The sequence below is a fragment of the Sturnira hondurensis genome, unplaced genomic scaffold, assembly GCF_014824575.4.
Source record: "Sturnira hondurensis isolate 20B ecotype Veracruz unplaced genomic scaffold, ASM1482457v3 Scaffold0024805, whole genome shotgun sequence".
Lineage (NCBI taxonomy): Eukaryota > Metazoa > Chordata > Mammalia > Chiroptera > Phyllostomidae > Sturnira > Sturnira hondurensis.
Window position 1 is genome coordinate 1,080,704 of NW_028097436.1, and position 26,599 is coordinate 1,107,302.

Here is a 26,599-nt window from a genome sequence, read left to right on the forward strand (position 1 = left end):
CATTTCGTACAACAAAGGAACCCAAAATGAAATATTATTATTAACTATAAACTCCACAGTTTATTTGGATTTCACTAGTTTTCCCCTGGTGTCCCTTTTCAGTTTCAGGATCCCACATTACATTTAGTCATCATATCTTGTAAGCTTCCTCTAGTCTGTGAAAGTTTGCTTGTGATGACTGTGGCAGTTTTGAAGAGTACTGGTCAGGTACTTTGCCATACGTTCCTCAAACTGGAATTATCAGGTGTTTCTTCATGGCCACACTACAACGTTGGGTTATTGGCAAGAAAAGCAAGGTGAAATGTCATTCTTACCACATCATATCAAGGGCACATCCTATCAATATGACTTATTAGTAAGAGCCTAGATTATCTGGCCCAGGTACAGCATGCCAGGTTTCTCTACTTAACATTACCTGCCCCCACTCTCCCACTGAGGTCCCCACCCTGCACCAGCCCATGTAAGGTACTGTAAAAGGAAGTCAGTAAGTGCAGCTCACATTCAAGGAATGGGGGTGTTAAGCTCCACCCTGAGTATTTATATAAATAATCTGGAGTTTTTCTGTATGGGAAATTATCTTTCCCCCCACTAATTTATTCAATCACTTAATTAGCATGAACTCATAGATATTTATTTTGCACACTATGTAATTTAATATGTCGCTCTAACTGTTCCAGATTTGGCCACTGAAAGCTCTCTCAGGTTGGTTCCTAGGTCCCTTTGCCATACCCCCACCATTCTGCTTCTTGAGATTTCCAGAGCTTTAAAAACATGTGTAACTTTCATATATTCTTAATATTACCATAAATTATTTTTTAAACCTCTTATTTATTTTTAGAGAGAGGAGAAAGGAAGGAGAAAGAGAGGGAGAGGAACATCGATGTGTGAAAGATACATTCTATCAGTTGCCTCTCGCAGACCCCCAACCTGCAACCTAGGCATGTGCCCTGACTGGGGATCAAACTGGTGACCTTTGTTCACAGGCCGTGGCTCAATCCACTGAGCTACAGTAGCCAGGGCAAGATTTCTTTCATTCTATAGTTTATACTAAGTTTTAAGAAATGAACTCTCTCAGTAAGTTCTGAAGAGGATGACTGACTTAAATTTCTGTCTTGGAAGAATTTCTCATTTGGCCAAATGAAACACTGAAAGTTAAGAAACTGTACATGTTAACCCCTTAGAAGTTCTGACACATGCCTGCATGCTGAATTTCATAACATTAACTTTTGGGTACTCACTGCACTTTCCTCCCAATGGTGGGAAGGGAGGGTGAGAACACTGTAGGCACACTCATTGCTTTATCTCTGTCAAAGGCAAGGGCCTGCTGTCAAAGCATGCTGGCCCTTCACAGCTCAGAAAGTGATTCTCACTTGAATCTAGTGTGTTTCAGGTTTAGGGCTCCCATTAAGAAGCATGCTATTTTGTTTGGCCACGATTCATTTTCACGACCTTTTCTACTTTATTAGTTTAGTATATGCCCTATGCAACAAACTTTAGGACTGGCCCAACATAGCTAATTAGAATATGATTAACCCAAATTTCTTCTCCAAGGTAAGTAATTATTACCCAATATAAGAAAACACTTTACAGGACCATGCATCTATACAATGTTAATTTGTTAAAGGGGTAGACTAACTTCAGGTATAATTTGCCTATGAATCACTATGATGCTCTTTTTTAACTGCTGACCTCTAGAGGGAGCTCAAAGTTCGTTACTTTTCCCCAAATATCAGGACACTCGTGGCATATTCAAAATTTAGTAACATATCATTATGGTGCTGAAGAGCAAGTTAAATGTGTGCCATTGTTTTAGGAATGTATTACTCCTTAGAAGTGAATAAGGCTTAACCTGCTCACCAGCTCTGGGGTGGGGCAGGCCCCAGCCAAATCTCTCTCCCCCAGACTCCTGAGACTCTCTTCTAATACTCTCTTCCCCACTTGGTATTGAAAAGGTACACTCTTTACTGCAGCCTGAGAGGCTAAAGGGAGGACAGGTGTAGTCAGTCACTGGAGGCAAATGCTCCCTCTTGCTGACCCCCTTGCTACTTTCTGTATAGCAGGCCAATGCAACTCTTCTTTCCTTATGTCAGACATACACACAATCTAGTATTTGTACGACACCCTAGTACAAAGTGGAGGTGAGGCTGCTCGTATCTGCTCGGGAACTCTACTCAGCCAACCCCCCACTCAGCAGCCACCCCCGCCTCTGCCACGGACAGTTAATACCCCTGTAACACATCTTGGGCCACAACTGTAGGGAAGTTGTGCAGAAAATGACAAGAAGTCAGACAGCCAAATCCCTTCTCCACCTGTCCATATGACTCTAAGGAACTAAGTCCCCTAAAGACTCAGTTTCCTCCTCTTTAAATATCTACCTCACTAAGTTGCTCTGAGGGCCAAATAAGCAATAAACACAAAGAAATGAACCTTGTATGAGGCACACAGTAGGCCCATAAATAAGCTTAACACAATGGCTGGGGTTTGGGCTTTGTTACAAAGTAGAAACAAGCATTTAATCTCACTTGTTTCTAGGCTATTCAAATCAATCTAGCCTAGGTAACAAGTTCTCCAAACCCTCCTGTTTAGCTCATAGGAGTCTGAGGCTAAAGCCCAAAGAAGTAGTGACAAGATTTCCACAATGAAGTTAAGTGCTAATGGCCCTTTCTAAGCTTTTCTAAACCTCTGATCCTGAACCGAAACAAGGTATGTGATAAGCTCAACAAAGACCACTCACTGGCTATAGATGCCCATATAGAACCTACATTGTAATGTTGCCATGAGAACCAGGGTCCATAGGGTAATGTCCAGAGATGTGTTCTGGAACCAGTCTCCCTTCTTTTTAACTTGTTCCTGGATAATCTGATATCATATTTGGATAAAATGGAATGGAACCATACCCTCCTGCAACAAAGAACAGAAAGATAAATAGTTGCTAATACATTTGGTCTAAAGGTGTGAACTTAACAAACAAGCCTTGGTGTATTAATGTTACATATAATGTTAAAAAGATGAGCTGCAAAATGAATCATTCTCAAACTAAGGTTTTCATCTTTGTTACATGTTCACCAATTTTAATTGGCTCATAATTACTTCCACAAATCAAATTACCTCATTAAGTTTCCTTATCAAATATAATGCAGTGTCTCACAGAGATCAGACAAAGAAGCAATCCTGCACAAGTTCCTGTACATCTCTGGAGGCCTTAAGGAATTTTTATAGCCAGAATGGGTATCTGGTTAGTAATATCTGCCTAAAATCTTTATAAACTAAGCTTGTTTGGTCCACACTATAAGAATGAGAAAGCACTTCATTGTCTATTTGTCTTGGTAGAGGTCACACTCAAGTCTGTTTTCTGACAGAATTCCTCTACCTCACTCACAAACTGGGTAAAAGGTGGCAGAACTATTCAGAGAAAGAGGCAGGGGTCTCTAAGTTATGTTACAGAAACATCGCATCAACTTTATCCTAATGGCAAAATGGAGCCCACTGGGGAGTCTTAAACATGAATAAGCCAACTAGATATGCTCTTAGATTACCACCCCCCCACCCCCCTCTCCCCGGAAATGCAAGGGACTGAGAACTGGAAGATGGGTAAGGAGAAGTCTGGAAACCAACCTAGGGTTACTCTCGAAATCCTAGTACACAATGATAGTAATATAATCCAGTATAGTACAGCAACAACATTATCATAATTACCCAATGTATAAAATGCACTATATAGTATGTTAGGTATGTATGTAATCATCACAAGAAACCCATGAAGTTGGTTGTATAACATATCCATTTAACAGAGGAAACTAAAGCATAAAGACAAAAAAGGGGACAGAAGTGTACAGATTTGAATATACATTTATAAAGCATGTAAGGCAAGGCTTGGTAATTGATAAGGGGTGAAATGCTAAAGATGAAAGCAATAATATCCAGGTCCTCATGCTAGCTGAATGTACTTGATACAACTAATAAATATTTACCTTATATTAACCTTATTTAACAGCATCTAAATGACAGGTACAACTTCAGGTTAAAAAAGATGTTAATATTCATTGGCTAAATAATACAAAAGAATGTATGAGATCTGTCCAGAAAAAGTCCAGCCATTATTAATATAACAAGAACAGTTTGTGTGCCATGGATACAACCTGGCAGCCAAGGAGCGTGGACTGGAATGTGCATGTGTGCACAATGACTTCACTGTACTAGTCAGTGGGGGTGATAGGTGCCGGTGAGTGGGCATGTGTACTGTGTGGCTGTTACATCAAAAATGACTGAGCAAGCAGAGCAATGATCTGCATCAAGCTTTGCATGAAGCTTGAACATTGCTCGACACAAACTATTTGGATGATTCAGAAGGCCACAGCTATGGGCAACTAGTGATCAGCAGCTTTATCACCACAAAATGCTTGCTCAGGCATCACGTCTCCTGTAGCTTTTTTGTGAAACATCAAATTACCCAGGTGACTCAGCCCCCACTACGGCCCAGATTTGTTATCCTGTGACTCTGGCTTTTCTCAAAACTAAAATCACCTTTGAAAGTGAAGAGACTTCAAATCATCTTTGAAAGTGAAGAGACTTCAGACCGTGGATGAGATTCAGAAAAATACAATGGGGCAGCTGATGGGGACTGGGAGAACTGTATAAGGTTCCCAAGGTGCCTACTTTGACGGGCACTGTAGCATCATTGTCCTATGTACAATGTTTCCTGTATCTTCTTCAATAAATGCCTCTACTTCTCATGTTACCTGGCTGGATACCTTCTGGACAGACCTTGTATATCATGAGTGATTTCACCAAAAGTCTTAACCAAAGAAATACATCAGATACTACTGCAAAAAAAGAAATTTAAATAAAAATTTTTGTTCATATTTCCATTATCATCATCTTTGTCTTCTTGGTTCTGGTAGGCTAGTTTGCTCAAGGTGATAATTTCCTGACCTTTTTTTCAATTGTATTTACACTACAATTTATATTTCCATTTAAAAAATTATAATCATTTTAAAGTGATTTGAAGTTATTTTCACATGATTCTATTTTCAAAGATGCAATTTATGTCATGAATCTTACTGAAAAAGAGAATTAAATATTTACGGTTTTGTTTTTCTTCACTTCTTGAACAAAAAGTTTATTTCTCTAATTCTAAAAAGCTGTTCTTATATTTTATAAATGTTGTTCTATATATGTATTGGTTGTTTTGTTCACTCTACATACCATACACTAGACAATCTAGCTCATGCCAGTATTTCTAGGTGCTAGGGATACGAAACTTAGTGCCAGACAACAAAGTCCCTGCCCTCATGGATCTCATATTTTAGTGATGGGGGCATATTATAACAATGAATAAGAAATATAAAATGAATCAGGTAATGGTAAGTACTATGAAAATATAAAAGACCAACAGGAGAACAGAAAGTAATGGGGAAGGGTGGATTTCAGGTCCTTAGGCAAAAACCAAAAGGAACAGGGAATAGTTGTCTAAATTTGTAAAGGAAAGTATTCAAACAGAGGACCTAAGCAGAAATGGTTTTGCTAAATTTGGAAAGATTAAGGCAGAGGCCAGAACACTGTAAGCCATGGTAGAAGGACTGTGGATTTGTTATGAGTGGTAATAAGTCACTGGAGAGTTTCTAATTTATGTTTTAAAGTGATTTATCTGTTGTGTGAATACAGTGCAAACATGGAAGAACTCTTCATAAGTTATTGCAGTGGCCTAAGCGAAAGATGATGATGGTCTGAATTCAGGCAGCAGCCAGAGAGAAATGGATGAATACAGAGTATGTTCTGAAGACAGTACTAGAACTTGCTGATGCACAGAGGATGGTCCAAGGTTTTGGAATCAAGCCCTATGGAGGAAAGGCAGTGACATTTACTGGGGAGAGAGACACCCAAAAAGAGAGGTAAGAAAGGAGCCAAAAGTTCCCCATCTTTCGTGCTGATTTCAAGCAGACATGCAAGGAGAAAGATCACAGAGGCAGCAAGACAGATTTCGTAGCAGTTTAGGGAAGGAAGAAGAGATATAATTATAATATTATCAGCTAACAGAAGGCATTTAAAAACTAACTACTTTCCTAGTGAGTGATTGCAGATTTTTTAAAAAATAGGAAAAGAAAACCCTGGCTGGTGTAGCTCGGTGGATTGAGCACGGGCCTGTGAACCAGAAGCTCGCAGTTCGATTCCCAGTCAGGGCACATGCCTGGGTTGCAGGCCAGTTCCCGGCAGGGGCCCGTTCCCAGCAAGGGATGCACCAGAAGCAACCATACATTGATATTTCTCTTCCTCTCTCCTTCCCTTCCCCTCTAAAGATAAATAAATAAAAATTAAAAAAAAAATAGGAAAAGAAAGAAAAGAAAAAAGGCTCTGGCTCAGAGAATTGAAGTGTCATCCCATATACCAAAAGGCTGCAATTCCAAGTCAGGGTGTATAGGAAGGCAACAATGAATGTTTCCCTCTCACATTAATGTTTCCCTTTCCCTCCCCCCTTCCTCTCTCTAAAAACAATGGGGGGAAAAAGTCTTCAGGTGAGAATTTAAAAAAAAAAGAGGAGGAGGTCTGGTCTAAAGACTGAGCCTTGAGGCCCTCCCACATTTAAGAACTAAGAGGAGGTACCAGCTAAAAAAGATCATGGGGGGACTACTGAAGAGGAAGGAAGAACACTTCTGGAAGCCAGGCAAAGACAGGTATTTCCAAAAGCATGCAGTGATGAACTGTGTCAAAAAATGCAGAGAGATCAAACAAAGTGAAGTCTGAGAGTTAAACTTGGAATTGGCGACACAAAGATTTTGGGGGTAATTTCAACAAAAGTGGTTTCAGTGGACAAGTATCCTTAAAATAAAACCCGTTGTCTGTGGCTTCATTTTATAGTTGTGAGCAGCAGCAGCTCCGGAGTTGAGCTGTCTAGGTTGCCATCACTGTTCTGATGCTCTGAAGTTGGGCTTTTAAAGGGCATCCACTACATACCTTCCATTCATGAAAATTTTCCTTCATTTGTGCCTTTGGTTATTCCGGAAACAGAGGGTTGAATAAAACTGTGAGGCTGACTCATCATGGTTCTGAGTTGCTGACTTCTCAGTTGGCTGGATATAAGAAGAGTAGTATTTTTTTCCCAAGAAAGTAACTGAGTGATAATACTTTTGAGTCATTGAAAGCCTGAAAATGCCATTTTCTGGGCTTATGTGAAGGACAGTTTCATCAGTTTAAGATTCTTAGGTTGCAATAGTTTTTCCCTCTGTTTTTCAGGTGCTACTCCATTTATTTTTTATTACAGTACTGTCCAACAAAATGTTCTGTGATAACAGAAATTTCTATTCTGCACTGTCCAAACATGGGAACCTCTATCCACATGTAGCTACTTATTCAAGTACTTAAACTGTGAGCAGGAAAACTGAGGAAATGACCACTCGCTAGCTAGACAGTACAGTTCTAGTGCACAGAAGACAAAGCCTTACCTGATACACCATCCTATGCAAGTTAACCAGTCTCTTGTCTGGATATTTGTATTACTTATTCCTATATCCTAAAACTTAAAATCCCACTAGGCATGAATCTCATTTTTGCTTGGTATGCACTTTAGTTACCTATAAGAGAATAATATTAGCAGGCCCTACCACACAGGAGTTGTAGACAATTCTAAATGAGCTTTAACTTGCCAAATACTTGGCACACTAGTAACTAGTGTTCAATAACTCAGCTATATTCCATGAGCCATTTTGATCTTATTCTCTCTGGCTCTGGAAAATTTTTAACTGTTTGACTTTATCTTCTGTTTCCTCTGACCTCTCACTCTAAACTTTTATTACACATTGGATCTATTCTTTGTGTTTCTTATATTTTTGTCTTTAATTTTTATCTTATGAAATCTCTGAATTGTGGGAATATTTTTGAAGTCTCTAAAGAGTCAGTAGTTAAGAATTACAAATTTCACTTAAGAACCTTCCTGCCCTCTGACTTTTTCTTCAAATACTCATGAGTCCCCTTGGGAATATTAATTAGCTGTTGTTTAAATTTCAATTTTCTCTTGTTTGTGCAGTAAGTCTGCTGCACAGGAAATCACCTGCTCACACTGATCACCTTCTTTCAAACTACAGAGTCTATATGTATCTGTCTTTTTGTGTATTGTATTCAACTTTAAAGAGGCCTATGACTATGAAATATTGGGAATTGTACCAGGTTCAATCAGAAAAAAATTAAGAATGAAGTTCAAATCTTTTGTGGGGACAGGGGATGATTATACTGTTACTTCCTATATTATACTCAATTGCTGTCTAAGAAATAACCCCAAATTTAATAGTAGCCTGAAACAAAAAAATGTGTTATCTTAGTTTCTGCAGATCACAACTTTAGTGTGGCTGAGCTGGGTGCATCCAGCTCAGGTTCTCTCACAAGGCTGCATCGATGTATCAGCTAGGGCCTCTGTCATCTCAAGATTTGAAAAAAGAATCTCCTTGTGATTCACAGTCACACACACAACTGTTGGCAGGCACCGGGTCTTTACTGGCTGTTGGCCAAAACCACTAGCTCCTTGCCACATGAGCTCCAAAGGGAAGTTCACAAAATGGAAGCTCATTTCCCCGAGAGCAAAAGAGAGAGTGGCCCAACATGGGGCCAGAGCCTTTTGCCACCTAACCTTAAAAGTGGCATCCCATCACTTTGACCACACTTACTTGTAGAAGCAAGTCACTAGGTCCAGCTAGACAGTCAAAGGGAGGGAATGACACTCAAGAACATGACTAGGAGTAGGCAGAGAGTGCCTGGGTACCTTCCGTGGGCTGCCTGCACACTTCCTGGGTCAGCTTATAGATCCAGCAATATGCAGTCAGGCTGCGGGGTTGCAGGCCAAAGAAGGTAGCTTGGGAGCAGGGGGTTTCAACTTTGGGCTTCATTAGTCTCCCCACTGCAACCACTAGTGGCCAGCCTCTCTTCACTGGTTATATTCCCCTTGGTTAAAACCATTTGGAGTCATTCTGTTTTTAATCCTTGCGTCAAAGTCCAAAACATGGACCACCCTCAATTCTACTTCTAACCTGTCAAAGTAGGTCCCTTTACTCACACCCCAGGAGAGCTTTTTAATCAACATAAATGAATACCAAGCCAGCCAGTAAGGACTTACCTCACTACATTTCTCATTTGTACCTTTTCCTGCCAAAATTCTTTTTAGTTTAGTTATGGCACCCTTCCAGGGTTCCCATGGAGACTGAACTGTCCCCATTATACTGCTGGTCATTTCAGTGTGAGTCCATCTGATCTAACACACAGGCTTAGATCATCACCGTTCACCATAAGTCAACACTGCTATTTTTTTTTCAGTAAAGCACTTTATACATTTCTTTAAAAGACTGTATTTTCATAAATATGACAAGAAATGCTTGGTGATATTCCTAGCCACATAATTCAATTTTATGGTTAGATAAAACAAAGGTGTTTTAATCCACACTATCAATTCCCAGGACACACTCTTAAAAAAAAAAAGCAGCAATGTCTCCAAACTTAGTTTACTCTGACATATGACTAATTACAAAACTTGATAAGGAGTGAAACGTTAACAATGCACCTATAATCTTAAAAGGAATCAGACACATTTGTAAAAGTGGGCCCCAGTATTGCAGAATGGACATATTTATTCAAACACAAACCTTTAGTCAGAATACCAACAGTATTCTAACTCACAAACCAAAGTATACAATTTTGATTTAATGAAAAGAATTTCTTTTTCCTATACTCTATTACTCTGTACTCCATCATCATTCACCATGAGAAAATTTATTCACCCTTATTTCTTTAGAACACTAATAGAGTGCAGGGGAGAATCAACAAAATCTAACACAAAATGTTAACAAATTTTCTTTTTAAAAAAAATATATTTTATTGATTATAACATTACAGTTGTTCTATTCCCCCCCTTCATTCCCCTCCACCCACACACTCCCTCCCCCACCATTCTCCCCACCTTAGTTTATAACCACGTGTCTCAAGTTCTTTAGATTCTATATTTCCCCCACTATTCTCGCCCTCCCCCCTATCGATTTTCTACCTACCATCTATGCTATTTTCTATGCCTCTCCCCCCTTCTCCCCCTCCCACCCCCCCTGTTTCTAACCCTCCATGTGTTCTTCATTTCTATGGTTCCACTCCTGATCTAGCTGTCCTCTTGGTTTGCTTTTGTTTTACGTGTGGTTGTTAATACCTCTGTGTTTGCTTTCCTTTCACTGTTCATACACCAACTGACGACGCTAATGTGAAGANTTTTTTTGAATTCTCATTTCTTCATTCCTTTCTGGTGGGATGTTTTGTTCTTCCTTCTGGTCCATTCCATTGATTTGAGTCCCAGTTTCCTTTCCATCACTATTGGTTTCCTGTGCATCTCCCTTCATTTCAATTAGTTTAGCCTTCATATGTTCCTCTAATTTGTGCCTATGTTCCTCTAATTTGTGACTATAATCTACCAGTTCTGTGAGCATCCTGATAAACAGTGTCTTGAATTGTGCTTCTGAGAGGCTGGCAATTTCTCGGCTGCTTAGAGTTATTGGCTCTGGGACTTTGAGTTCTTCTTGCGCCATCTTTCGGGTTGTTCGTGCCTGTTCCATAGCAGGATCAGAGCCCTAAAGTGTTCACTAGAACAGGCAACTAAGTCGCTGGGTTGTGACGTTGTATGTGGGGGCGGGGGTCAAAGAGGGACTATGGCGTCCTGTCTGCCGCCTGCCACCGTGGCCCTCACCGGTGCCGTAGTTGCTGCCGTCACCGGGCCCACGCGTTCCGTCCCACTGCACGCGAGTGTGCCACTGCCGTCAGCCCTCACCCCCTGGGGCCTGCGTGGTCTGTTTCACTGTGCGCGAATGTGCCACCTCGGTCAGTCTGCCCTGTCCTGCCTGACCCTGCTCGCTGCTGGCTCCGCCCCTCTTACCGTCCCCGTTGAACGGTTAGATGTTGTCGGACTTCCGTATAATTCAATTTTCTGTCCTTTGGTTGTGTCTTTGTTTCTCCAAACCTTTGTTGTATTCAAACTTGGTTGTGGGGAAGGCACAGTGTTTCCACCTATGCCTCCATCTTGGCGGAAGTATCCAAATTTTCTGATTTGTTACTCTAGTACAGGATATCTAGTCCACTGTTAACTGGGATTCAGGCTTTTTGTCCTCTACTGATAAATACAAGGGAAACAAATAAGAAGGGACTGAATACAAAGCCACCAGGTACTGCTACACGGAATCTAACCTACACAAGCAGCCACATCCTGTACAGACACAGTGGGCCTCAGGATTCAACCCTGTGTCTTATCACATTTCTTAGTCAAAAGAAAAAGGATTTTCAGACATTTTAGCACTTAAGGAATAAAATTAGTTTGAGATTCAAAAATCAACACACAAAAATCATTTACATTTGTACACATCAGCAATGAACAATCCAAAAAGGAAATTAGTAAACAATGCCTTTTACAAAAGCATCAAAAGGAATAAAATACTTAGGAATAAAATTAATGAAATAAAAGACTTACACACTGAAAACTACAAAACATTCCTAAAATAAATTAAAAATACAAATAAAAAGTTCATCCTAAAATTCACATGAAATCTTAAGGGACATGAAAAGTCAAAACAATCTTGAAAAAGAGTAAGGTTGGAGGCCTCATGCTTCCTGATGTCAAGACTCACTACAAAGCTACAGTAATCAAAATAGTGTGGTACTGAAATAAAGACATAAATATAGTCCAATGGAATGGAATCCATAAATACATATTCTATTCTAGTCCACATATGGTCCAATGTTTTGTGTTTTTTTTGGACAAAGAAAGTCTTTTCAACACATGGTGCTGAAGAAACCAGATATCCCACATGCTAAAGAATGAGGTTGGTTCCTGACCTTACACCATTTATGAAAATTAACTTTAAATGGATTAAAGACCTAAAACCATGAAACTTTTATAAGAAAACACAAGAAAAAAGCTTTGTGACATTGGATTTGGCAATGATTTCTTGACTATAATACCAAAAAAAAAAAAGCAATGAAAGAAAAAATATAAATTCTAATTCAACAAAAATCAAAACTTTTGTGCATTAAAGAACACAATTAAGAGTGAAAAGGCAACCCATGAAATGAGAGAAGATATGTGGAAATCATGTATTTTATATCAGGTTAATATCCAGAATATATAAAGAATTCCTACAAAATAATTTAAAAATAGGCAAAGAACATAAACAGACATTTCTCTAATACACAGAGGCAAAACACGTGAAAAGATACTCAACATAACTACCCATCTGCAAAATGTAAATCAAAACCACAATGAGAAACCATTTCACATCTACTGGGATGGCTAGTATAAAAAAAACAATAATAACAACTTGTGTTGTTAAGAGTGTGGAGAAAGTGGAACCCTAGTGCACTGCTGGTGGGAAAGTTATGGGTGCAGTCACTGCGGAAAACCATTTGGAGGTTCCTCAAGAAGTTAAATGTGGAATTACCTTGTGATCTCATAACTGCACCTCTTGGTATACTCGTATACCCAAATGAATTCAAAGCAAGGACTCAAACAGATACTCAAACACTAATGTTCAAGACAACATTACACACAATAGCCCAAAGGTGGAAGCAACCCCAATGTGCATCAATAGATGAATGGATGTACAAAACAGTACATACATACCATGGATTATCCAGCTTTAAAAAGGAAATTCTGACACATTCTACAACATGAATGAACTCTAAGGACTGTTATGGACTGATCATTTATATTTCAATTCATACGTTGCAATCCTAATCTCCAGTGTGGTACTGGGAGGTGAGCCTTTGGAAGGTGATCACATCGTGAGGGTGAAGTCTTCATGAAATGGGATTAGTGCCCTTACAAAACAGACCCCAAAAGAGACCCAAAAGCGTTCTCTCACCCCTTCTGTCATCTGAGCGCACAGTAAGAACCAAGAAGCAGGCCCTCATCAGACACAGAATCCACCAATGCCTGATCCTGGGCTTTCTAGAACTGTGTGAATGGCTGTTTAAGCCACCCAGTCTATGGTAGTTTGTTTTGGAAGCCTAAGTGGACTGTGACAAGGACATCATGCCAAATGAAATAAGGCCATCACAAAAGGAGAAATACTGTAATTCCAATTTTATGAGGTACCCAGAGGAGTCAGATTCATAGAGAAGACAAGGAGAATGAGGATCGCCAGGGGATGGTAAGTGAGAGACTGGGGAGATACTATTGAATGGTAATGCAGTTTCAATTTGGGAACATGAGAAAAGTTCCAGAGATGGATGGTGATGTAAGTACTCCATGACATTGTCCTATACATTGGAAAATAGTTAAAACAATGTCTTATGCTACATACAGTTTATCATAATAAAAAATTTATCTGTTATTTCCCATAACAAAAAATCATGAACTCCCACAGTCCCAAGGTAGGGAAATTAAATCCAGGCTGAGTTAATTCACTGGTTTATTTCATCAAAGATCCAGGTTTTCTCATCCTTATCTGACAAAAGACAGTTACAGGGCTGGGAATTAGGGTTCTCATTGTGGGACAAAAAACATAGGAGGGAGGTAAGGAAGAACGCTCTGGTATTCAACCCAATATTGGCAGACCAGCATAAACTGGTATTTTAAAAATTTTACCAGAAATTTCAATCATATACAAAAATAAGTATACATAGAAGAGCAGAGTTATCATGTTTCCAGTACCTGGTTTCAGCAATTATGAACTCATGGCCAATGTTTGATCTATAAAGCCACCACATATTATTTTATGCATATCCCAGATATCAAATTATTTTACCCATAAATATTTTAGATGGTATCTCTAAAGACCACCATTTTTAATATAATTAAACATTATCATAAATCAATAGTACTTTTTAAATATTAAATACAGTATATATTTACATTTCTGAGTGTCCAAAAATATTTTTTAACTGTCTGAGTAACAATCCAGTAAGGTTTTCAAAGTACTATTGATTGATACATCTTTTAAGTCTTTTTAAACCTATATATTTCTTCCTCTATTTTTTTCTTGCAATTTGTCTTTTGAAGAAACCAGGTACTGTATGTAGTTCATCCTATATTAACTCATAATTTTAAAACAAAACCCCCAAATCCTTTTGATTTACTAGTTCTGCCTAGAAAGCAATGGCAGGGCCTAGAAATAATTACACTCCAGTAGTAAATAACACAGCACACAAAATGGTTTCTAAATACCATTCCTGAACATTAAAAGTACAATTGAATCATCTTGTGTCAGAAAAATAAGAAGTGATCAAGACTGACTGAGACATGTAAACAAGAGGGATATGATGAAGTCTCTCATTTGGCCAAATTCAGGACAATTTGAACTTCAAAAGGAACAGTGGCATCAACAGACTATTAATACATAGAATTAGAAAAAAAAAGAGACCCTATCAGTCCACGGTGATATTAGAAAGGAGAGGAAAGACTAGGAGATTAGAAAATCACCACTCTACAGATGATGTATTATAGAACTATACACCTGAAAGCTGTAATTTTGTTAATCAATGTCATCCCAATAAATTCGATAAAAAGAAAATCACTGTTCTGTGTCCACCAAAGAAGAATGCTTTAGGTAAAAATCACCAATGAATGTTTAATAATCACAAAGGGGGAAAAGGGGGTACTTTTTTGAGATATCTGGCAAACAACACTACATGACCAAATGATCAAACTAAGAATCATCAATAAGACAAATTTACATGGTTTCATGGACCTGGAAGTACACATTATGTACACTTATATAATGTCTTGTGAAATATATTTAAGCTGGATTTAATTACTTAACCTCAATTTAAAACAGTTGGTGAAATCCAGAAAGCATTATTTTATATATAAGATAACAAGTCTTGACTCTTTAAAATCAACCAAATGCTCTGCCTGGATCCTGGTTTGAAAAAATATTTTAAGGACAGTTTTTGAGCCAGTTGAAGTTTAAATATGGACTGCACAACAGAAAATATTTCTGAATTAATGCTAAATTTCTTGGGTATTATAATAGTATTGTGGCTGTGGTAAGAGAATATTCTTGTTATTAAAGAGATAAAGGCTGAGTTATTTATGAATAAAGAACCATACACTGTTTCCCACTTACTTTCAAAAGATCTGGGTCCACAAGTGCAGGTATGTGTACAGACATAAAGCAATGTGGGCAAAATGTTTACAATTGGTGAATACAAAGAATAGCTACAGCCATATTCACTTTTCAACTTCTTTATGGGCTTAAACATTTTCAAAGTTAGAAAAGGGAAGAATAAAGGGAGAGAATATAGCAGCTCCAGATATATTCTCATACACTATAGCAAAAAAGAGACTCTCTTCCTTGTGTTTCTTTTTAAAGGACTATACTGCCTCTCATAGAACTACCCAACCCCCTGGCTTCTGCTCCCAGCAGACACAGCTCTTCAAATTTCATTGTATAGGTCTAATATTACCTGTCTGACCTCCTTTCATATTTAGCTTAGCCCTAAAACCATGAACACACCTACAATTAAACAAAATGCCAAACTGGTAGCTAAACTGGTTAAAGTGTTGTCCCAAAATAGGAAGGTTGAGGGTTCAGTCTCCAGTCAAGGCCATACAAGACACAACCAATAAATGCATGAATAAGTGGAACAACAAATCAATGTTTCTTTGAAAAAAAAAAAAATAAAGAGCCCAGGTTGGTGTAGCTTAGTGGACTGAACTCAGGCCTTTGAGCCAAAGGATCGCAGTTCAATTCCCAGTCAGGGCACATGCCTGGGTTGCAGGCCAGTTCCCAGCAGGGGACCCACGAGAGGCAACCATACATTGATACTTCTCTCCCTCTCTCCTTCCCTTCCCCTCTAAAGATAAATAAATAAAATCATTTAAAAGAAAGAAAGAAAAAGAAAAGAAAACCAGACCAGCCTTCTCTCACCTAGCCAATATGAAAACCAAAATCTAAGATGGCATGTTTTTCTCCAAACTATTCTCAGGCTAATTAATTAATTCCCCTCCCCCCCAAACCAGGCTACAAGGAGCATTCAAAATTCAGAAAGGAGTACTCATGCACCTTAACGGAAATATAGGTCTTTCCCAGTCCTCATCAAATAAGACATAATCAAACCAAAGTTAATTTTTAATTTTTACTATTCTGTTACTATTCTAGAACCTATCCCATTCTGTATCAACCAACATTTTATCTGACAATGAAAGTTACAATGACATTTTTAATTTTTTTATATCTCGAAGGAAATTCCTAATGGAAGGTGCAGACAAGGTAAGAAGGAAGTCAACAATCCTAAGTAAAAGTTCTAAAAATTAAAAATGGCTAGCTATACCAGGGACTAATTGTCCCTGCGAAGTGGCCATTTCTCCCTTTCTCTTCTTAGTATTAGAACCCCCTAGTATCGAACCCCCTAGTATCGACTTTCCCCCAGCAAAACAACACAAAGAGCTTTAATAGGCAATAAGAGACTACATTTCTTGGGCTCCCCCCCCAAGGCCATGTGACCAAGTTCTGAACAGGGAGATGTGAGGGTAAAATCTCAATGTCACATCCTTAAAAAAAAGCCACTTGCCATCCTTTTCTGTCTCCCTCCCACAGGCTGAACACAGGTATGAGCCAGATCTGACCATGCAGACAACAGCAACACACTACAGAACGGTGAACAGCAAGACAAAAGAAATCTGGGATGCTGGACAATCTTCGCCAGAAGCAGTTGATCCACTTCAGACTCTCTACCACTGGCAGGCTACATGAAAGAGAAATAAACTTTTAATTTTGGGAACCACTGCATGTTTGGGTCTTTTATAGCAGCTTGGCCTGTATTAATAGCTTGTGTGATTCTGGGTACTTTTCTGGGCCTCATTTTATTGATTCACAAAACTGGAAAGGTTGATTGAGTCTTATTAATCTTCTTTAGCTTACTGTAATTTCTTTTTTTAAAAGTATTTAGTAAAGTAAAAAAAATTAAGTTTCAAATATTTAAAAATGGTATGACATGTGGAAACAACTTACGTAATCTATCCATTCAACAAATAATTACAAAAAGCCAAGTAAGTGCCAAATACTATTATGTGCCTAAAACTATTAAAACTGCTAAGAACAAAAAGGTAGAAGAAATAGTCCGTTCCCTCATGCATGAAACTTAACATCTGAGAGGGAGCCTAAAAGAAACAAGCAAGCAATAAACAAGATTTCAAGTAATAAAAAGGGTATTGAAAAGGGGAAAAGAAAGGCAGATACCTAGAGTATACTTTGGGTTTGGGAGGGGAATCAGTTAATTTACACAGGGTGGGGAAGACCATGCAAAACCCTGGGTAAAATATATTCCAAGTTCAAAAGGGCAAGTTCAACGTCTTCAGCAAGAACAAGACAGCATATGTTCCTAGACCACCAAGAAAGCCCCTGTGGCTTGAGGTATTAGTGAGCAAGAGAAAGAAGGAATGTAATGGATTTGGGAGGGAGAAGAGGCAGCCTGTTGTTAAGCATATAAATGCTATGTTATTAACTTTACGTCAGGGGATGAGTGCTCCTGATGAAAAACAGAGAAAAACTATTACTCCCTTAATTTTGTATCTTGGTTTCAGAAACAAATGATATTCCTAACAGAAAATAATGATTTTAGATGCCCTGCAATCAGTAAGTGACTATAATCTTACATTTTACTTAAAAATGTCTTTACTCTGAAACAAGCATTTTAATTAATCGACTTAACAGTCATTCATTTCTAATAAAGCTAAAGCTTTCTGACATTTTAAATGTGAACAAATTTCACATGAATTTAGACAACAAGCACTTCCTAAGTACCCATGTGTATGAGACACTACTGCAGGTGCTAATGACAGAGAAGGGAATAAAGACCAGTTCTCTAGGAGTTTAATAGATCAGAATAAATTTCAAAGTACAAGAATGGTAATAATACATTTTTAAAAACCTCAATGCTTCTGACTGACTCCTTAATACCTAAAATTTAGGTTTAAAAATACAAACCTACTGCCTTTATTTTAATTTTTCTTTTTTGCTATAATTGTGGAAAAGAATCCAACAATGTAACGAGGTTTAGTGTATTAGAAATAATGGTACACATAATTTAGATCTAAAAAACAATTACCATATTTTGCCACATATAATGTGCTCCTGTGCATAATGCACACCCATGTTTTTGGCCCAAACTTTCAGAGTAAAAAAAAAAAAATTGATTTTAACTTTTAAATTCAATTATTTATTTATATTTGAAACAAAATCAATTATCATATTCCAGGGTATTATATTGCTCACAGGTATCATTATTGCCCTCTAGAGTTACAATCTTAAGGCATAAGCACAAATAAAAGAATTACAAACATTTATATAGCTACAGAAGTACTACTACCCATGTTTAATGCCCACCCTTATTTTTCCCTCAAAAATGTGGGCAAAAAGGTGCGCATTATACACAGCAAAATACAGTAAATCTACTTTCATATAAAAATTATGAATATATATTCTGTGAATTCTCCCTTTCTATGGCAGAGAAACTGATTACCAATTGTGCTGACACATAATGGAAACAGAACTCATTATAATCATTTTATTGAGAATACATTTGTTAAACATGGAGAGTTAAAACACTTTCATTTATCTCTCCCTGCCAAGACCCCACTAGAAGGCCAGTAACTGAATAAAAAACAGTTTGAGACACTAAGACCAAAGGTAACATGCAGGAAAGCAGCAGAAGGAACCTGAGGACAAATGTGCTGGGAAACAGTAATGACTGAAAGAGACCCCAATTAGTACTAGTCTAATGAATGAAAACGACCCACACCAAGGTACAGCATTCAGAGGAAAAAAAGAAGAGTGAATAGAATGGCATCCATCAGGCTTCTCAAATCCAACAGAGGGACACCAGGAGACAAAAAGAAATGTCTTTTAAATTCTAAGAAAAAAAATGATTCAAACCTGGAAGTGTGAAAATAGAATAGAGACATCTTTTCTAAACAGGCAAGGTCTTGAAAACTGTACCACCATGCACTCCTTCTAACAAAATATTGGATTAAATGAGGGAGTAAACCAAGAAAGAAAGACATGGGGGTTCCCCGAACAAGGAGATCCAACAAAGAGGCAAAAGGATTCCCATAACAGTGATGTAAAAATTCTAAGAATGAAGAAAAAAAATCCAAGGATAACAGCTACGCAATAAAAGTAGCAAACCTACAGGCCAGACTGAAGGACTATGGAAGGCACAGAGCTCAGGGCAAAAACAAGACCGACAGAATATCTGCAGTGCTTTAATACACTGACAAGAGATGTGAGGGTGATTTAGTGACAGATTCATAGAAAATGAAGGAAGTCACTTCCAGACTGAAACAACAGGATGGAGAACTTGGGTGGGGGTGGAGGGGGATGATAAACAGATTATCTGATTCTTTGACCTCATAGATAAGTATACTGAAAGATACAGAAAGAAAACAGCAATGGTACAGTGAATAAACAAAAAAAAAGGGGGGGGGAAAGAAGGTAATTAGTGCTCTAGAGAAAACTATTGTAACAGTGACCAGTATTTTTATATAGACATAATAGTGGCTACTCTTGTATTAGTTTACTATGACTATTGTAAGAATTTACCACAAATTTGGTGGTTTAACACAACGCAAGCTTATTCTCTTACAGTTCTGGAATCCAGAAGTCCAAAATCTGTTTTACCAGATTAAAGGTGTCAACTAATCTAGTTCCTTCTAGAAGCTCTAGGGGAGAATTGTTTTCTTGCCTTTTTTGGCTCCTGGAGGCCACCAGGCACGCCTTGGCTTCTGTGACCCTTTCCTGGCATCATTCCAACCTCTTGCTTCTGGTTTCACATCTGCTGCTTCCCACTTAGATCTTATCTCTCCCTCTTTACCTTTACAAGGATCCTTGTGATTACATTTAGAACCTAAGAGAAAATAATCCCCCCAAATTCCCCTATCCAAAATCCTTAATTTTACCACACATCGCATCCCTCTGCCATATTAGGTAATACTCACTAGTTCTCAGGATTGGATGTGGTTATCTTTTCAGGGAAAGGGGCATTATTCAGCCTGCTACAACTCTGAACATTGGTTTAAACAATATTTATGGTATAAAAAGACTGAGAAAATAGGAGGAGCAGTGCAAGGGGCAGAGTAGAGCTGAATTTTTAGTTACTCTTACATCTGAAGATCTAAGTTGATTTTTAAAAAAGCTGTCAGAGCAATAATGTTTGGAAATAGGAAAACGAATACAAGAAGGAGCTATAAAGAGTTCAGGGAAGGGGACTCAAGTTCATGGTAGATAAGAGTGATAGAAAACAAAATTTTTCTCACAAGCATTTTAAAACTACTGACTTGTTATAAACTACATGCATGAGCTATACAGATAAAATCAAAATCAACCTAAAACAAAACTAAGATTAGGTAGTTGGGGAGGGAGAGAAATCCTGATTGGAGACTGAACAGGTACTTTTCAAGACTGATGAAGCAAATAAAATCACAAACATAAAAATTAAAAGATTACTCATTTACAGTTATTAAAAACCTGTGTTAGAGATTATGAAACAACAACTTAAGGATTTCCTAAATTCACCCCTTTTACAGCTCTGGGGGATAATCTATTTAAAAAGGCAAATTCCTAGCAAAAGAAAACCTTACAGTAGGATCTGAACTAAACTTGAAATGCAAACACAGACTTAACCTAACAATTAGGAATGGCTAACAAGTAGTACTATGATGCAAGTTACTCTTTTAGCTAGTACAAAGCTCCCAGGAGGTGTTTATTCCTGTATTGAACAAATGTTAACTGATGTGAGAAGAGCACAATGGATCTATCCAGTCTGCCAGAAAATGCTGAGTAAAAGAATTAAGACACTATCCTGCCTGTTCCCGCCTTTGCTAAAACAACTCAGGAGCTGCCCTGCTGCTTCAAGTGCAGACCGAAGACCACCAGAGCGGCGGCAGCAGCAGCAACGAAGACCTACGGGAGGTGGTTAGAAATGCAGAATCACAGCCGCCACCAGAGACCTGCATGCAGAATCATCATCTGCATTCTAACAAGATTCTCAAGAAATTCATACTTGAGAAGTACTAGGATTGGGCTAATACACCTCCTTTGACAAAATGAAACACTGCACACTTTTGAATAAAGAAAAAGGGTCTACATTAGTAGAGTAAAATTTGCTTTCTTTTAGGACTCCTATAGAACTTTTTCATAGATTTTATTTTTAGAGAAGTAAAGGGAGGAATAAAGAGATGGAGAAAAACAGCAACATGTGGTTACCTCTCGAGTGCCCCCAACAGACATGTGCCCTAACTGGGAACTGAACTGGCAACCCTTTGGTTCACAGGCCAGCACTCAATCCACTGAGCCATGCCAGCCAGGACTTACTGTAGAATTTTTTACGGGCTCTACAATATATTCCTTAGCCTACTCAAAGTCTGGTAAAGAATTCACAGAAACAGGTGAGTGGTGGAGGTAATAATAAAGTAATAATAAAGTATTTATAATGTAAAATAGTACTGCACTTACAATATTGTCTTAGGCAACAAAAGGTGGCACCGAGCTTTTGAAAGCCATGGCAGTTCTGGGTCAGCACTATTGGGATTTTCTTGAGATCACACCTTCAGATGCTCCCAAATTCCTACCTTCTAAGGGAAAATGAAAACTAACAGCAAAGGATGCTTTGAGCACTATTGCATGTTTAAAGTCCCCCCTGCTCCCCATTTATATTATTCTTGAGAGCAGATGTAGAGTATACAATCACAGGAAAGAACAAAACACTGGAGGAACCCAAGAAAAATGGAAAAACAAAACAAAACAAAGCAAAAAGGAACAAGCTGAAACTCTGGTTGCCACACATTAATTTTAAATTAGTCAGATTTGGTAGTCAAAATGTGAGACCCCAGCACACCCAATTCTGATGAAACTCATCTTTCTACTTCTCTCCTTGGGCCTCCCAAACTCCTAACCCAACCAAGCTCAGCTGTTTTCATTAATGCAACATAAACTTATTGTAAGTGCCTAAAACCTTCTCCAAATCTCAACCAATAGTTGATCTTGATTTGTGGATTTCAAAGGGCTTTTACTCTTCTGTTAATTGTTAATCTGTTATTTCTGTTAATCATAAATTAAATAACTAAATAACGGCATCAACAAAATTTTCTGAATGATTAGAATGTGCTTCAACTAAGCACTCATCTACATTTAATCCTCTGAATAAGACAAGTACTATTAGCTATCCCCATTTACAGATAAGAAAGCACACAGTAGTTGTCACATTTTCTTACCCCTGCCTTCCTTAGCCTGTCAAGAACAAAAACAAACAAAAAAATCACTCTATTTAGAAAACTTTTACCCTTTACTTTAGCCTCCAAATTATTTCTTCTTCAAGCTTTCATATAACTTTCCTCTGCCATAAATGGGCTGGGGGAGGGGGAGGAGGGCTCTTGTATTACAAATGACTAAAACAGACAAGCATCCCCCAAGAACAAAGGATATGCACAGAATCTTCACCCAAAAAGACACTCGAATAAAGAGTTGGGAAAGATTTTTCTGAATGGTAACACTGCCCAATTCGTCATCAGGTCAGGAAATGGGCGTTCCCACTCACTGCTGGAGGAAGTGAAAACCAACACCAACTTTAAGGCAATTTGTTAAATACATACAATAAGCCATTAAAAAAAAAATCACACTTTTTGATCAGCAATCCCACTTCTAGAAATATACCCTAAAGTAGTTAGTCTCACAAGGACGTTCATCACAGATTTGTTAACAGCAAAAATCGAACAACCTAAATGTCCAAATTAAACTCACTAGATATCCAATTAAATATCATACCACCATTATCTTAGATGTTACTGGGGATAAGAGCATAATACAAAACTTTATATGTAACGCCAGCTGTGAAAATATATATTCACCCAAGAAAAAGGACTATAAACTGGAAAGATCTACATAGCCAAAACTTTAACAGATGTCACCTGAAAATGGTTAAGATTATACGTGATTTATTTTTTTCACTTACTTACAGTGGTTTTTAAGTCAGAAGTACCAAGGTTCAACCCCTGGTTTTCCCACTTACTGTGTGACCTTGATCAAGTTACTTTATCTAATGCTTGATTTCCTTGTGTATAAAATGGATATAGCAATAATACCTATCCTCAAAAACTGGTTGAGAAGATTCAGTGAGATAATATAAGTAAACTACTTTCTTGAGCACTTATTTTTAAAGTACATCATACTTCTTTGTTATTTTCCTTAAAGAATTAAAATTCTTCATATTAATAAATCACTGCATGGCAAGAACTTAAGGAAGCTGTATTCTCATCAATCTGAATATGCAAATCATGATATTTTGGCACTTGAAACAATGTTAGCAAGATGCCCAAGAAATCTGGTTGAGTTAGACAAGGTAGATGCATGTAGAAAAGGACCTATGCTTAATGAACAGTCAAAAATATACATTAGGGGCCCTGGCTGGTGTAGCTCAGTGGATTGAGTGCCAGCCTGCGAACCAAAGGATCGCGGTTCGATTCCCAGTCAGGGCACATGCCTGGGTTGCAGGCCAGTTCCCAGCAGGGGACACACAAGAGGCAACCATACATTGATTATTTCTCTCTCTCTCTCCTTCCCTTCCCACCTAAAGATAAATAAAATCTTAAAAAATACACACACACACACTAGGGGAAAAAAAGAACATTAGGGGAAAAAAAAGACATGTTAGGTCTTCGGCATCTAGCCTACTCTATACTGTCTAGTACAGCCCTAATTAAATAATTACCAAAAAGATCTGGTCATTTCAGACACCATCAGGAACAGTAAGGTTCCACTGGAGAAATTTCAAGGTCTAATTTAATAAGGGGTAAGACACAAAGTCCAGACATTAACGAACCAAACTGTTATTTTTAAAGACAGTTATATCTCTGATATTAGTTATTACAATTTTACTTAGCTTTGTATTTAAAATTCACTAATTGCATACATAGATACACACCCGAAATGTGTACCACCTCCTCAGCAATTACTCAGATTGAAGGTATAAAAACCACAGGCCAGTTAAAAGACAATGATAGCCACTTAAGTGAATTCCTCAGACTCTCTCTATGGCAGAGTTTACAAATGATTTCTGGAATGTATTTTCCATCTTTCAATATGAAATGATGAACATGCTCTGGTTAAGTGAAAACATGTAAGTATGAAATACTTTTGGAATAAGAAGGTTGTGACAGTACTTCTGGGAACACAAACCTGGGAGACCAGTAAGAGGGAAGAGTACTATCACTGTATCCCTCTCATAGTGTTTCAATCTACCATTGTGTGTGTGTGTGTTTAATCCTAGTAGTAAAGTATATAAATAACTGCTTTATATTTGGTTTGTAAAAAGCATGTACAAACTAAATTTGGTTAAGACAGTAGAGAAAATCAGATAGAGGTGTGGTCTATGTATGAGATGGAAATACTAAAAACTGAAAGCTTTTTCTTTTGTAAATGCCAAGGTTTTTATTGGCTCTAGAAACTCTAAGAAAGGGAACCCTACCTTGTCTCTCCTGTTTTTTTTTTTTTTTGTTTTTTGGTTTTTTTTTTTACTTTTTTATCTCACTGGAGAATTATTGCTTTTGGAGAGAGAGGAAGTGTGGAAAGAGAGACATCGATTGATTGCCTTCTCTTATGCACCCTGACCATGGATGGAACCCTCAACCTGGGTATATGTGCCTGGGTTACGTGCCCTGACCTTTCAGTCCACAGGACAACGCTCCAGCCAGCCAAGGCACACCAGCCAGGGCTCGCCTGTTTATTTTTTAGTTTACTAACTATTATCTTTTCTTCTTCAAATTCAGTTACTATTTCACAGAATCAAACAGAACCATCATCACAATCTAATTCCAGAACATTTTTACCGCTCCCTAAAGAAATGCTACCTGCTGGCAGTTACTCCCCTTATTCCTGGGTTCCTACCAGCCTAGCAAATCTACGTTCCCTTTCTTTTTGAAAAAGAATGTTGGAGTTCTGGAATATGTGTTAAGCCAAGAATTTTATTCAGTTAAATATGTTTACAACTTGTATTGAGCAAAAAAAAAAGGAGTGTGTATAACTATAGTGAACAATATTGTTTTGTTCATATTATGTTTGCCAAAAGAAGAATAAAAGATGAATTAAATGAAAAAAAAAGATTTTATTTACTTATTTTCAGAGAGAGAGGAGAAGAAACGGACAGAAACATCGACATGTGAGAGAAACATTGATTGGTTGCCTCTTTTTGCCCCCAATTGGGAACCTGGCCAGCAACCCAGGTATGTACCCTGACAGAGAACTGAACCAATGACCTTTCATTTTACAGGCCATTGCTCAAACCACTGAGCTACACCATCCAGGACTACTTTTTATCTCAATATTTTGCCTATTCTGGACATTTCATATACATGGAATCATAAACTATGTATGTGGTCTTTCGTGACTGGCTTCTTCATTTTGCAGTGTATTCAAAGTTTATGCTGCAGCATGTACCAGCACTTCGTACCTTTCTATGACCGCATAATATTCCATTATATGGATATACTACCTCTTTTTAATATATCATCAATTGACAAACATTTGGTTTGTTTCCAATTTTTGGCTATTACAATACTGTTGCTATACACTAAACTTTTGTGAACAGCCCTGGCTGGTGTAGCTCAGTGGATTGAGTACAGGCCTTCGAACCAAAGAGTCAACACATAACTATGCTTTATTTAGAGAGACCTGAGGTATATGGGATTCTTTCATTTAACCCCCTACAGCACCGTCTTCAACATCAACTTAGAAAAAAGAAAATAATTTACTACTCACATTCTGGCATTACCTGTGAAATTTTTGCAGGAGATTAGTTGAGGATCTCCTAGTGGCATGAACAGAATAATACCAAAAGCCACAAAGTGCTACGGAAAATGTTTATTTTAATAAAACTGACCTCCTTGATATACCTACAGTGAAGGAACCATGTCTTCTATTTCCTCCACATTCTCCATAGTACTGGGCATTCAACACACATGTGTTGACTTGTGGAAGAATAACTACAGGCTCACCTTAATCGACCCCCTCCCTATAAAAACCAGAGAGTTAGAAATAGTATTTTCAAAAACTGAACCATACAGAAGCAACATAGGAACATACATAGTTTTACTAACTCATAACTGTAGGTCAACTTCGCTCAACTTCTTTGAGCTTCAGTGTGCTCAGTTACAAAATGACAATAAAGTCTACCTCAAAGGCTACTGTAAGAACGCAACCCTGATCATTCCTTATTGACAATTTCATTACAAAGAAATGCAAGGCAGTTATCAATTTTCCTATAATGCTGAAGAGTTTACTTAAACATACATGAAACATACTGGCTGTCTTTATCTGTTAATATAAAGAGAGCTACAGTAAGGAAAAGTGATTTATATTAAGATCTATGGAATTTTCTATTTTTTAAACCAGAAACAGTACAAGTAAGGTGAAACTTTGGTCAAAATTTGGGATTTTGCCTATGGTATATGGCTCTTTAGCTCTTTTATCCTAAAAGAGCCTATGATATAAGGCAATACAGTTCTAATCGTCAAACTGTTAATCTAGGATAATAGATTTATCTTACAGCAGTACCAGTCTATGTTCTTTAATATCCTCTGATATGTTACTTCCATGTTCTG

At 37.9% G+C, this 26,599-nt stretch overlaps 1 protein-coding gene across 2 annotated transcripts in view; it reads right to left on the reverse strand.

Annotated features, from left to right (window-relative positions):
- Positions 1 to 26,599, reverse strand: part of PPP2R2A (protein phosphatase 2 regulatory subunit Balpha) — a 93,806-nt gene that overhangs the window by 55,193 nt on the left and 12,014 nt on the right. The window contains exon 2 of one of the 2 annotated variants that reach the window (XM_037038700.1): positions 2,763 to 2,901. The exons of the other annotated variant lie outside the window; for it this stretch is intronic. Coding sequence (XP_036894595.1) covers positions 2,763 to 2,778 — 16 coding nt within the window. The 5' untranslated portion in view covers positions 2,779 to 2,901. The remainder of the gene's footprint in view (positions 1 to 2,762; positions 2,902 to 26,599) is intronic. 2 annotated transcript variants of the gene reach the window in all.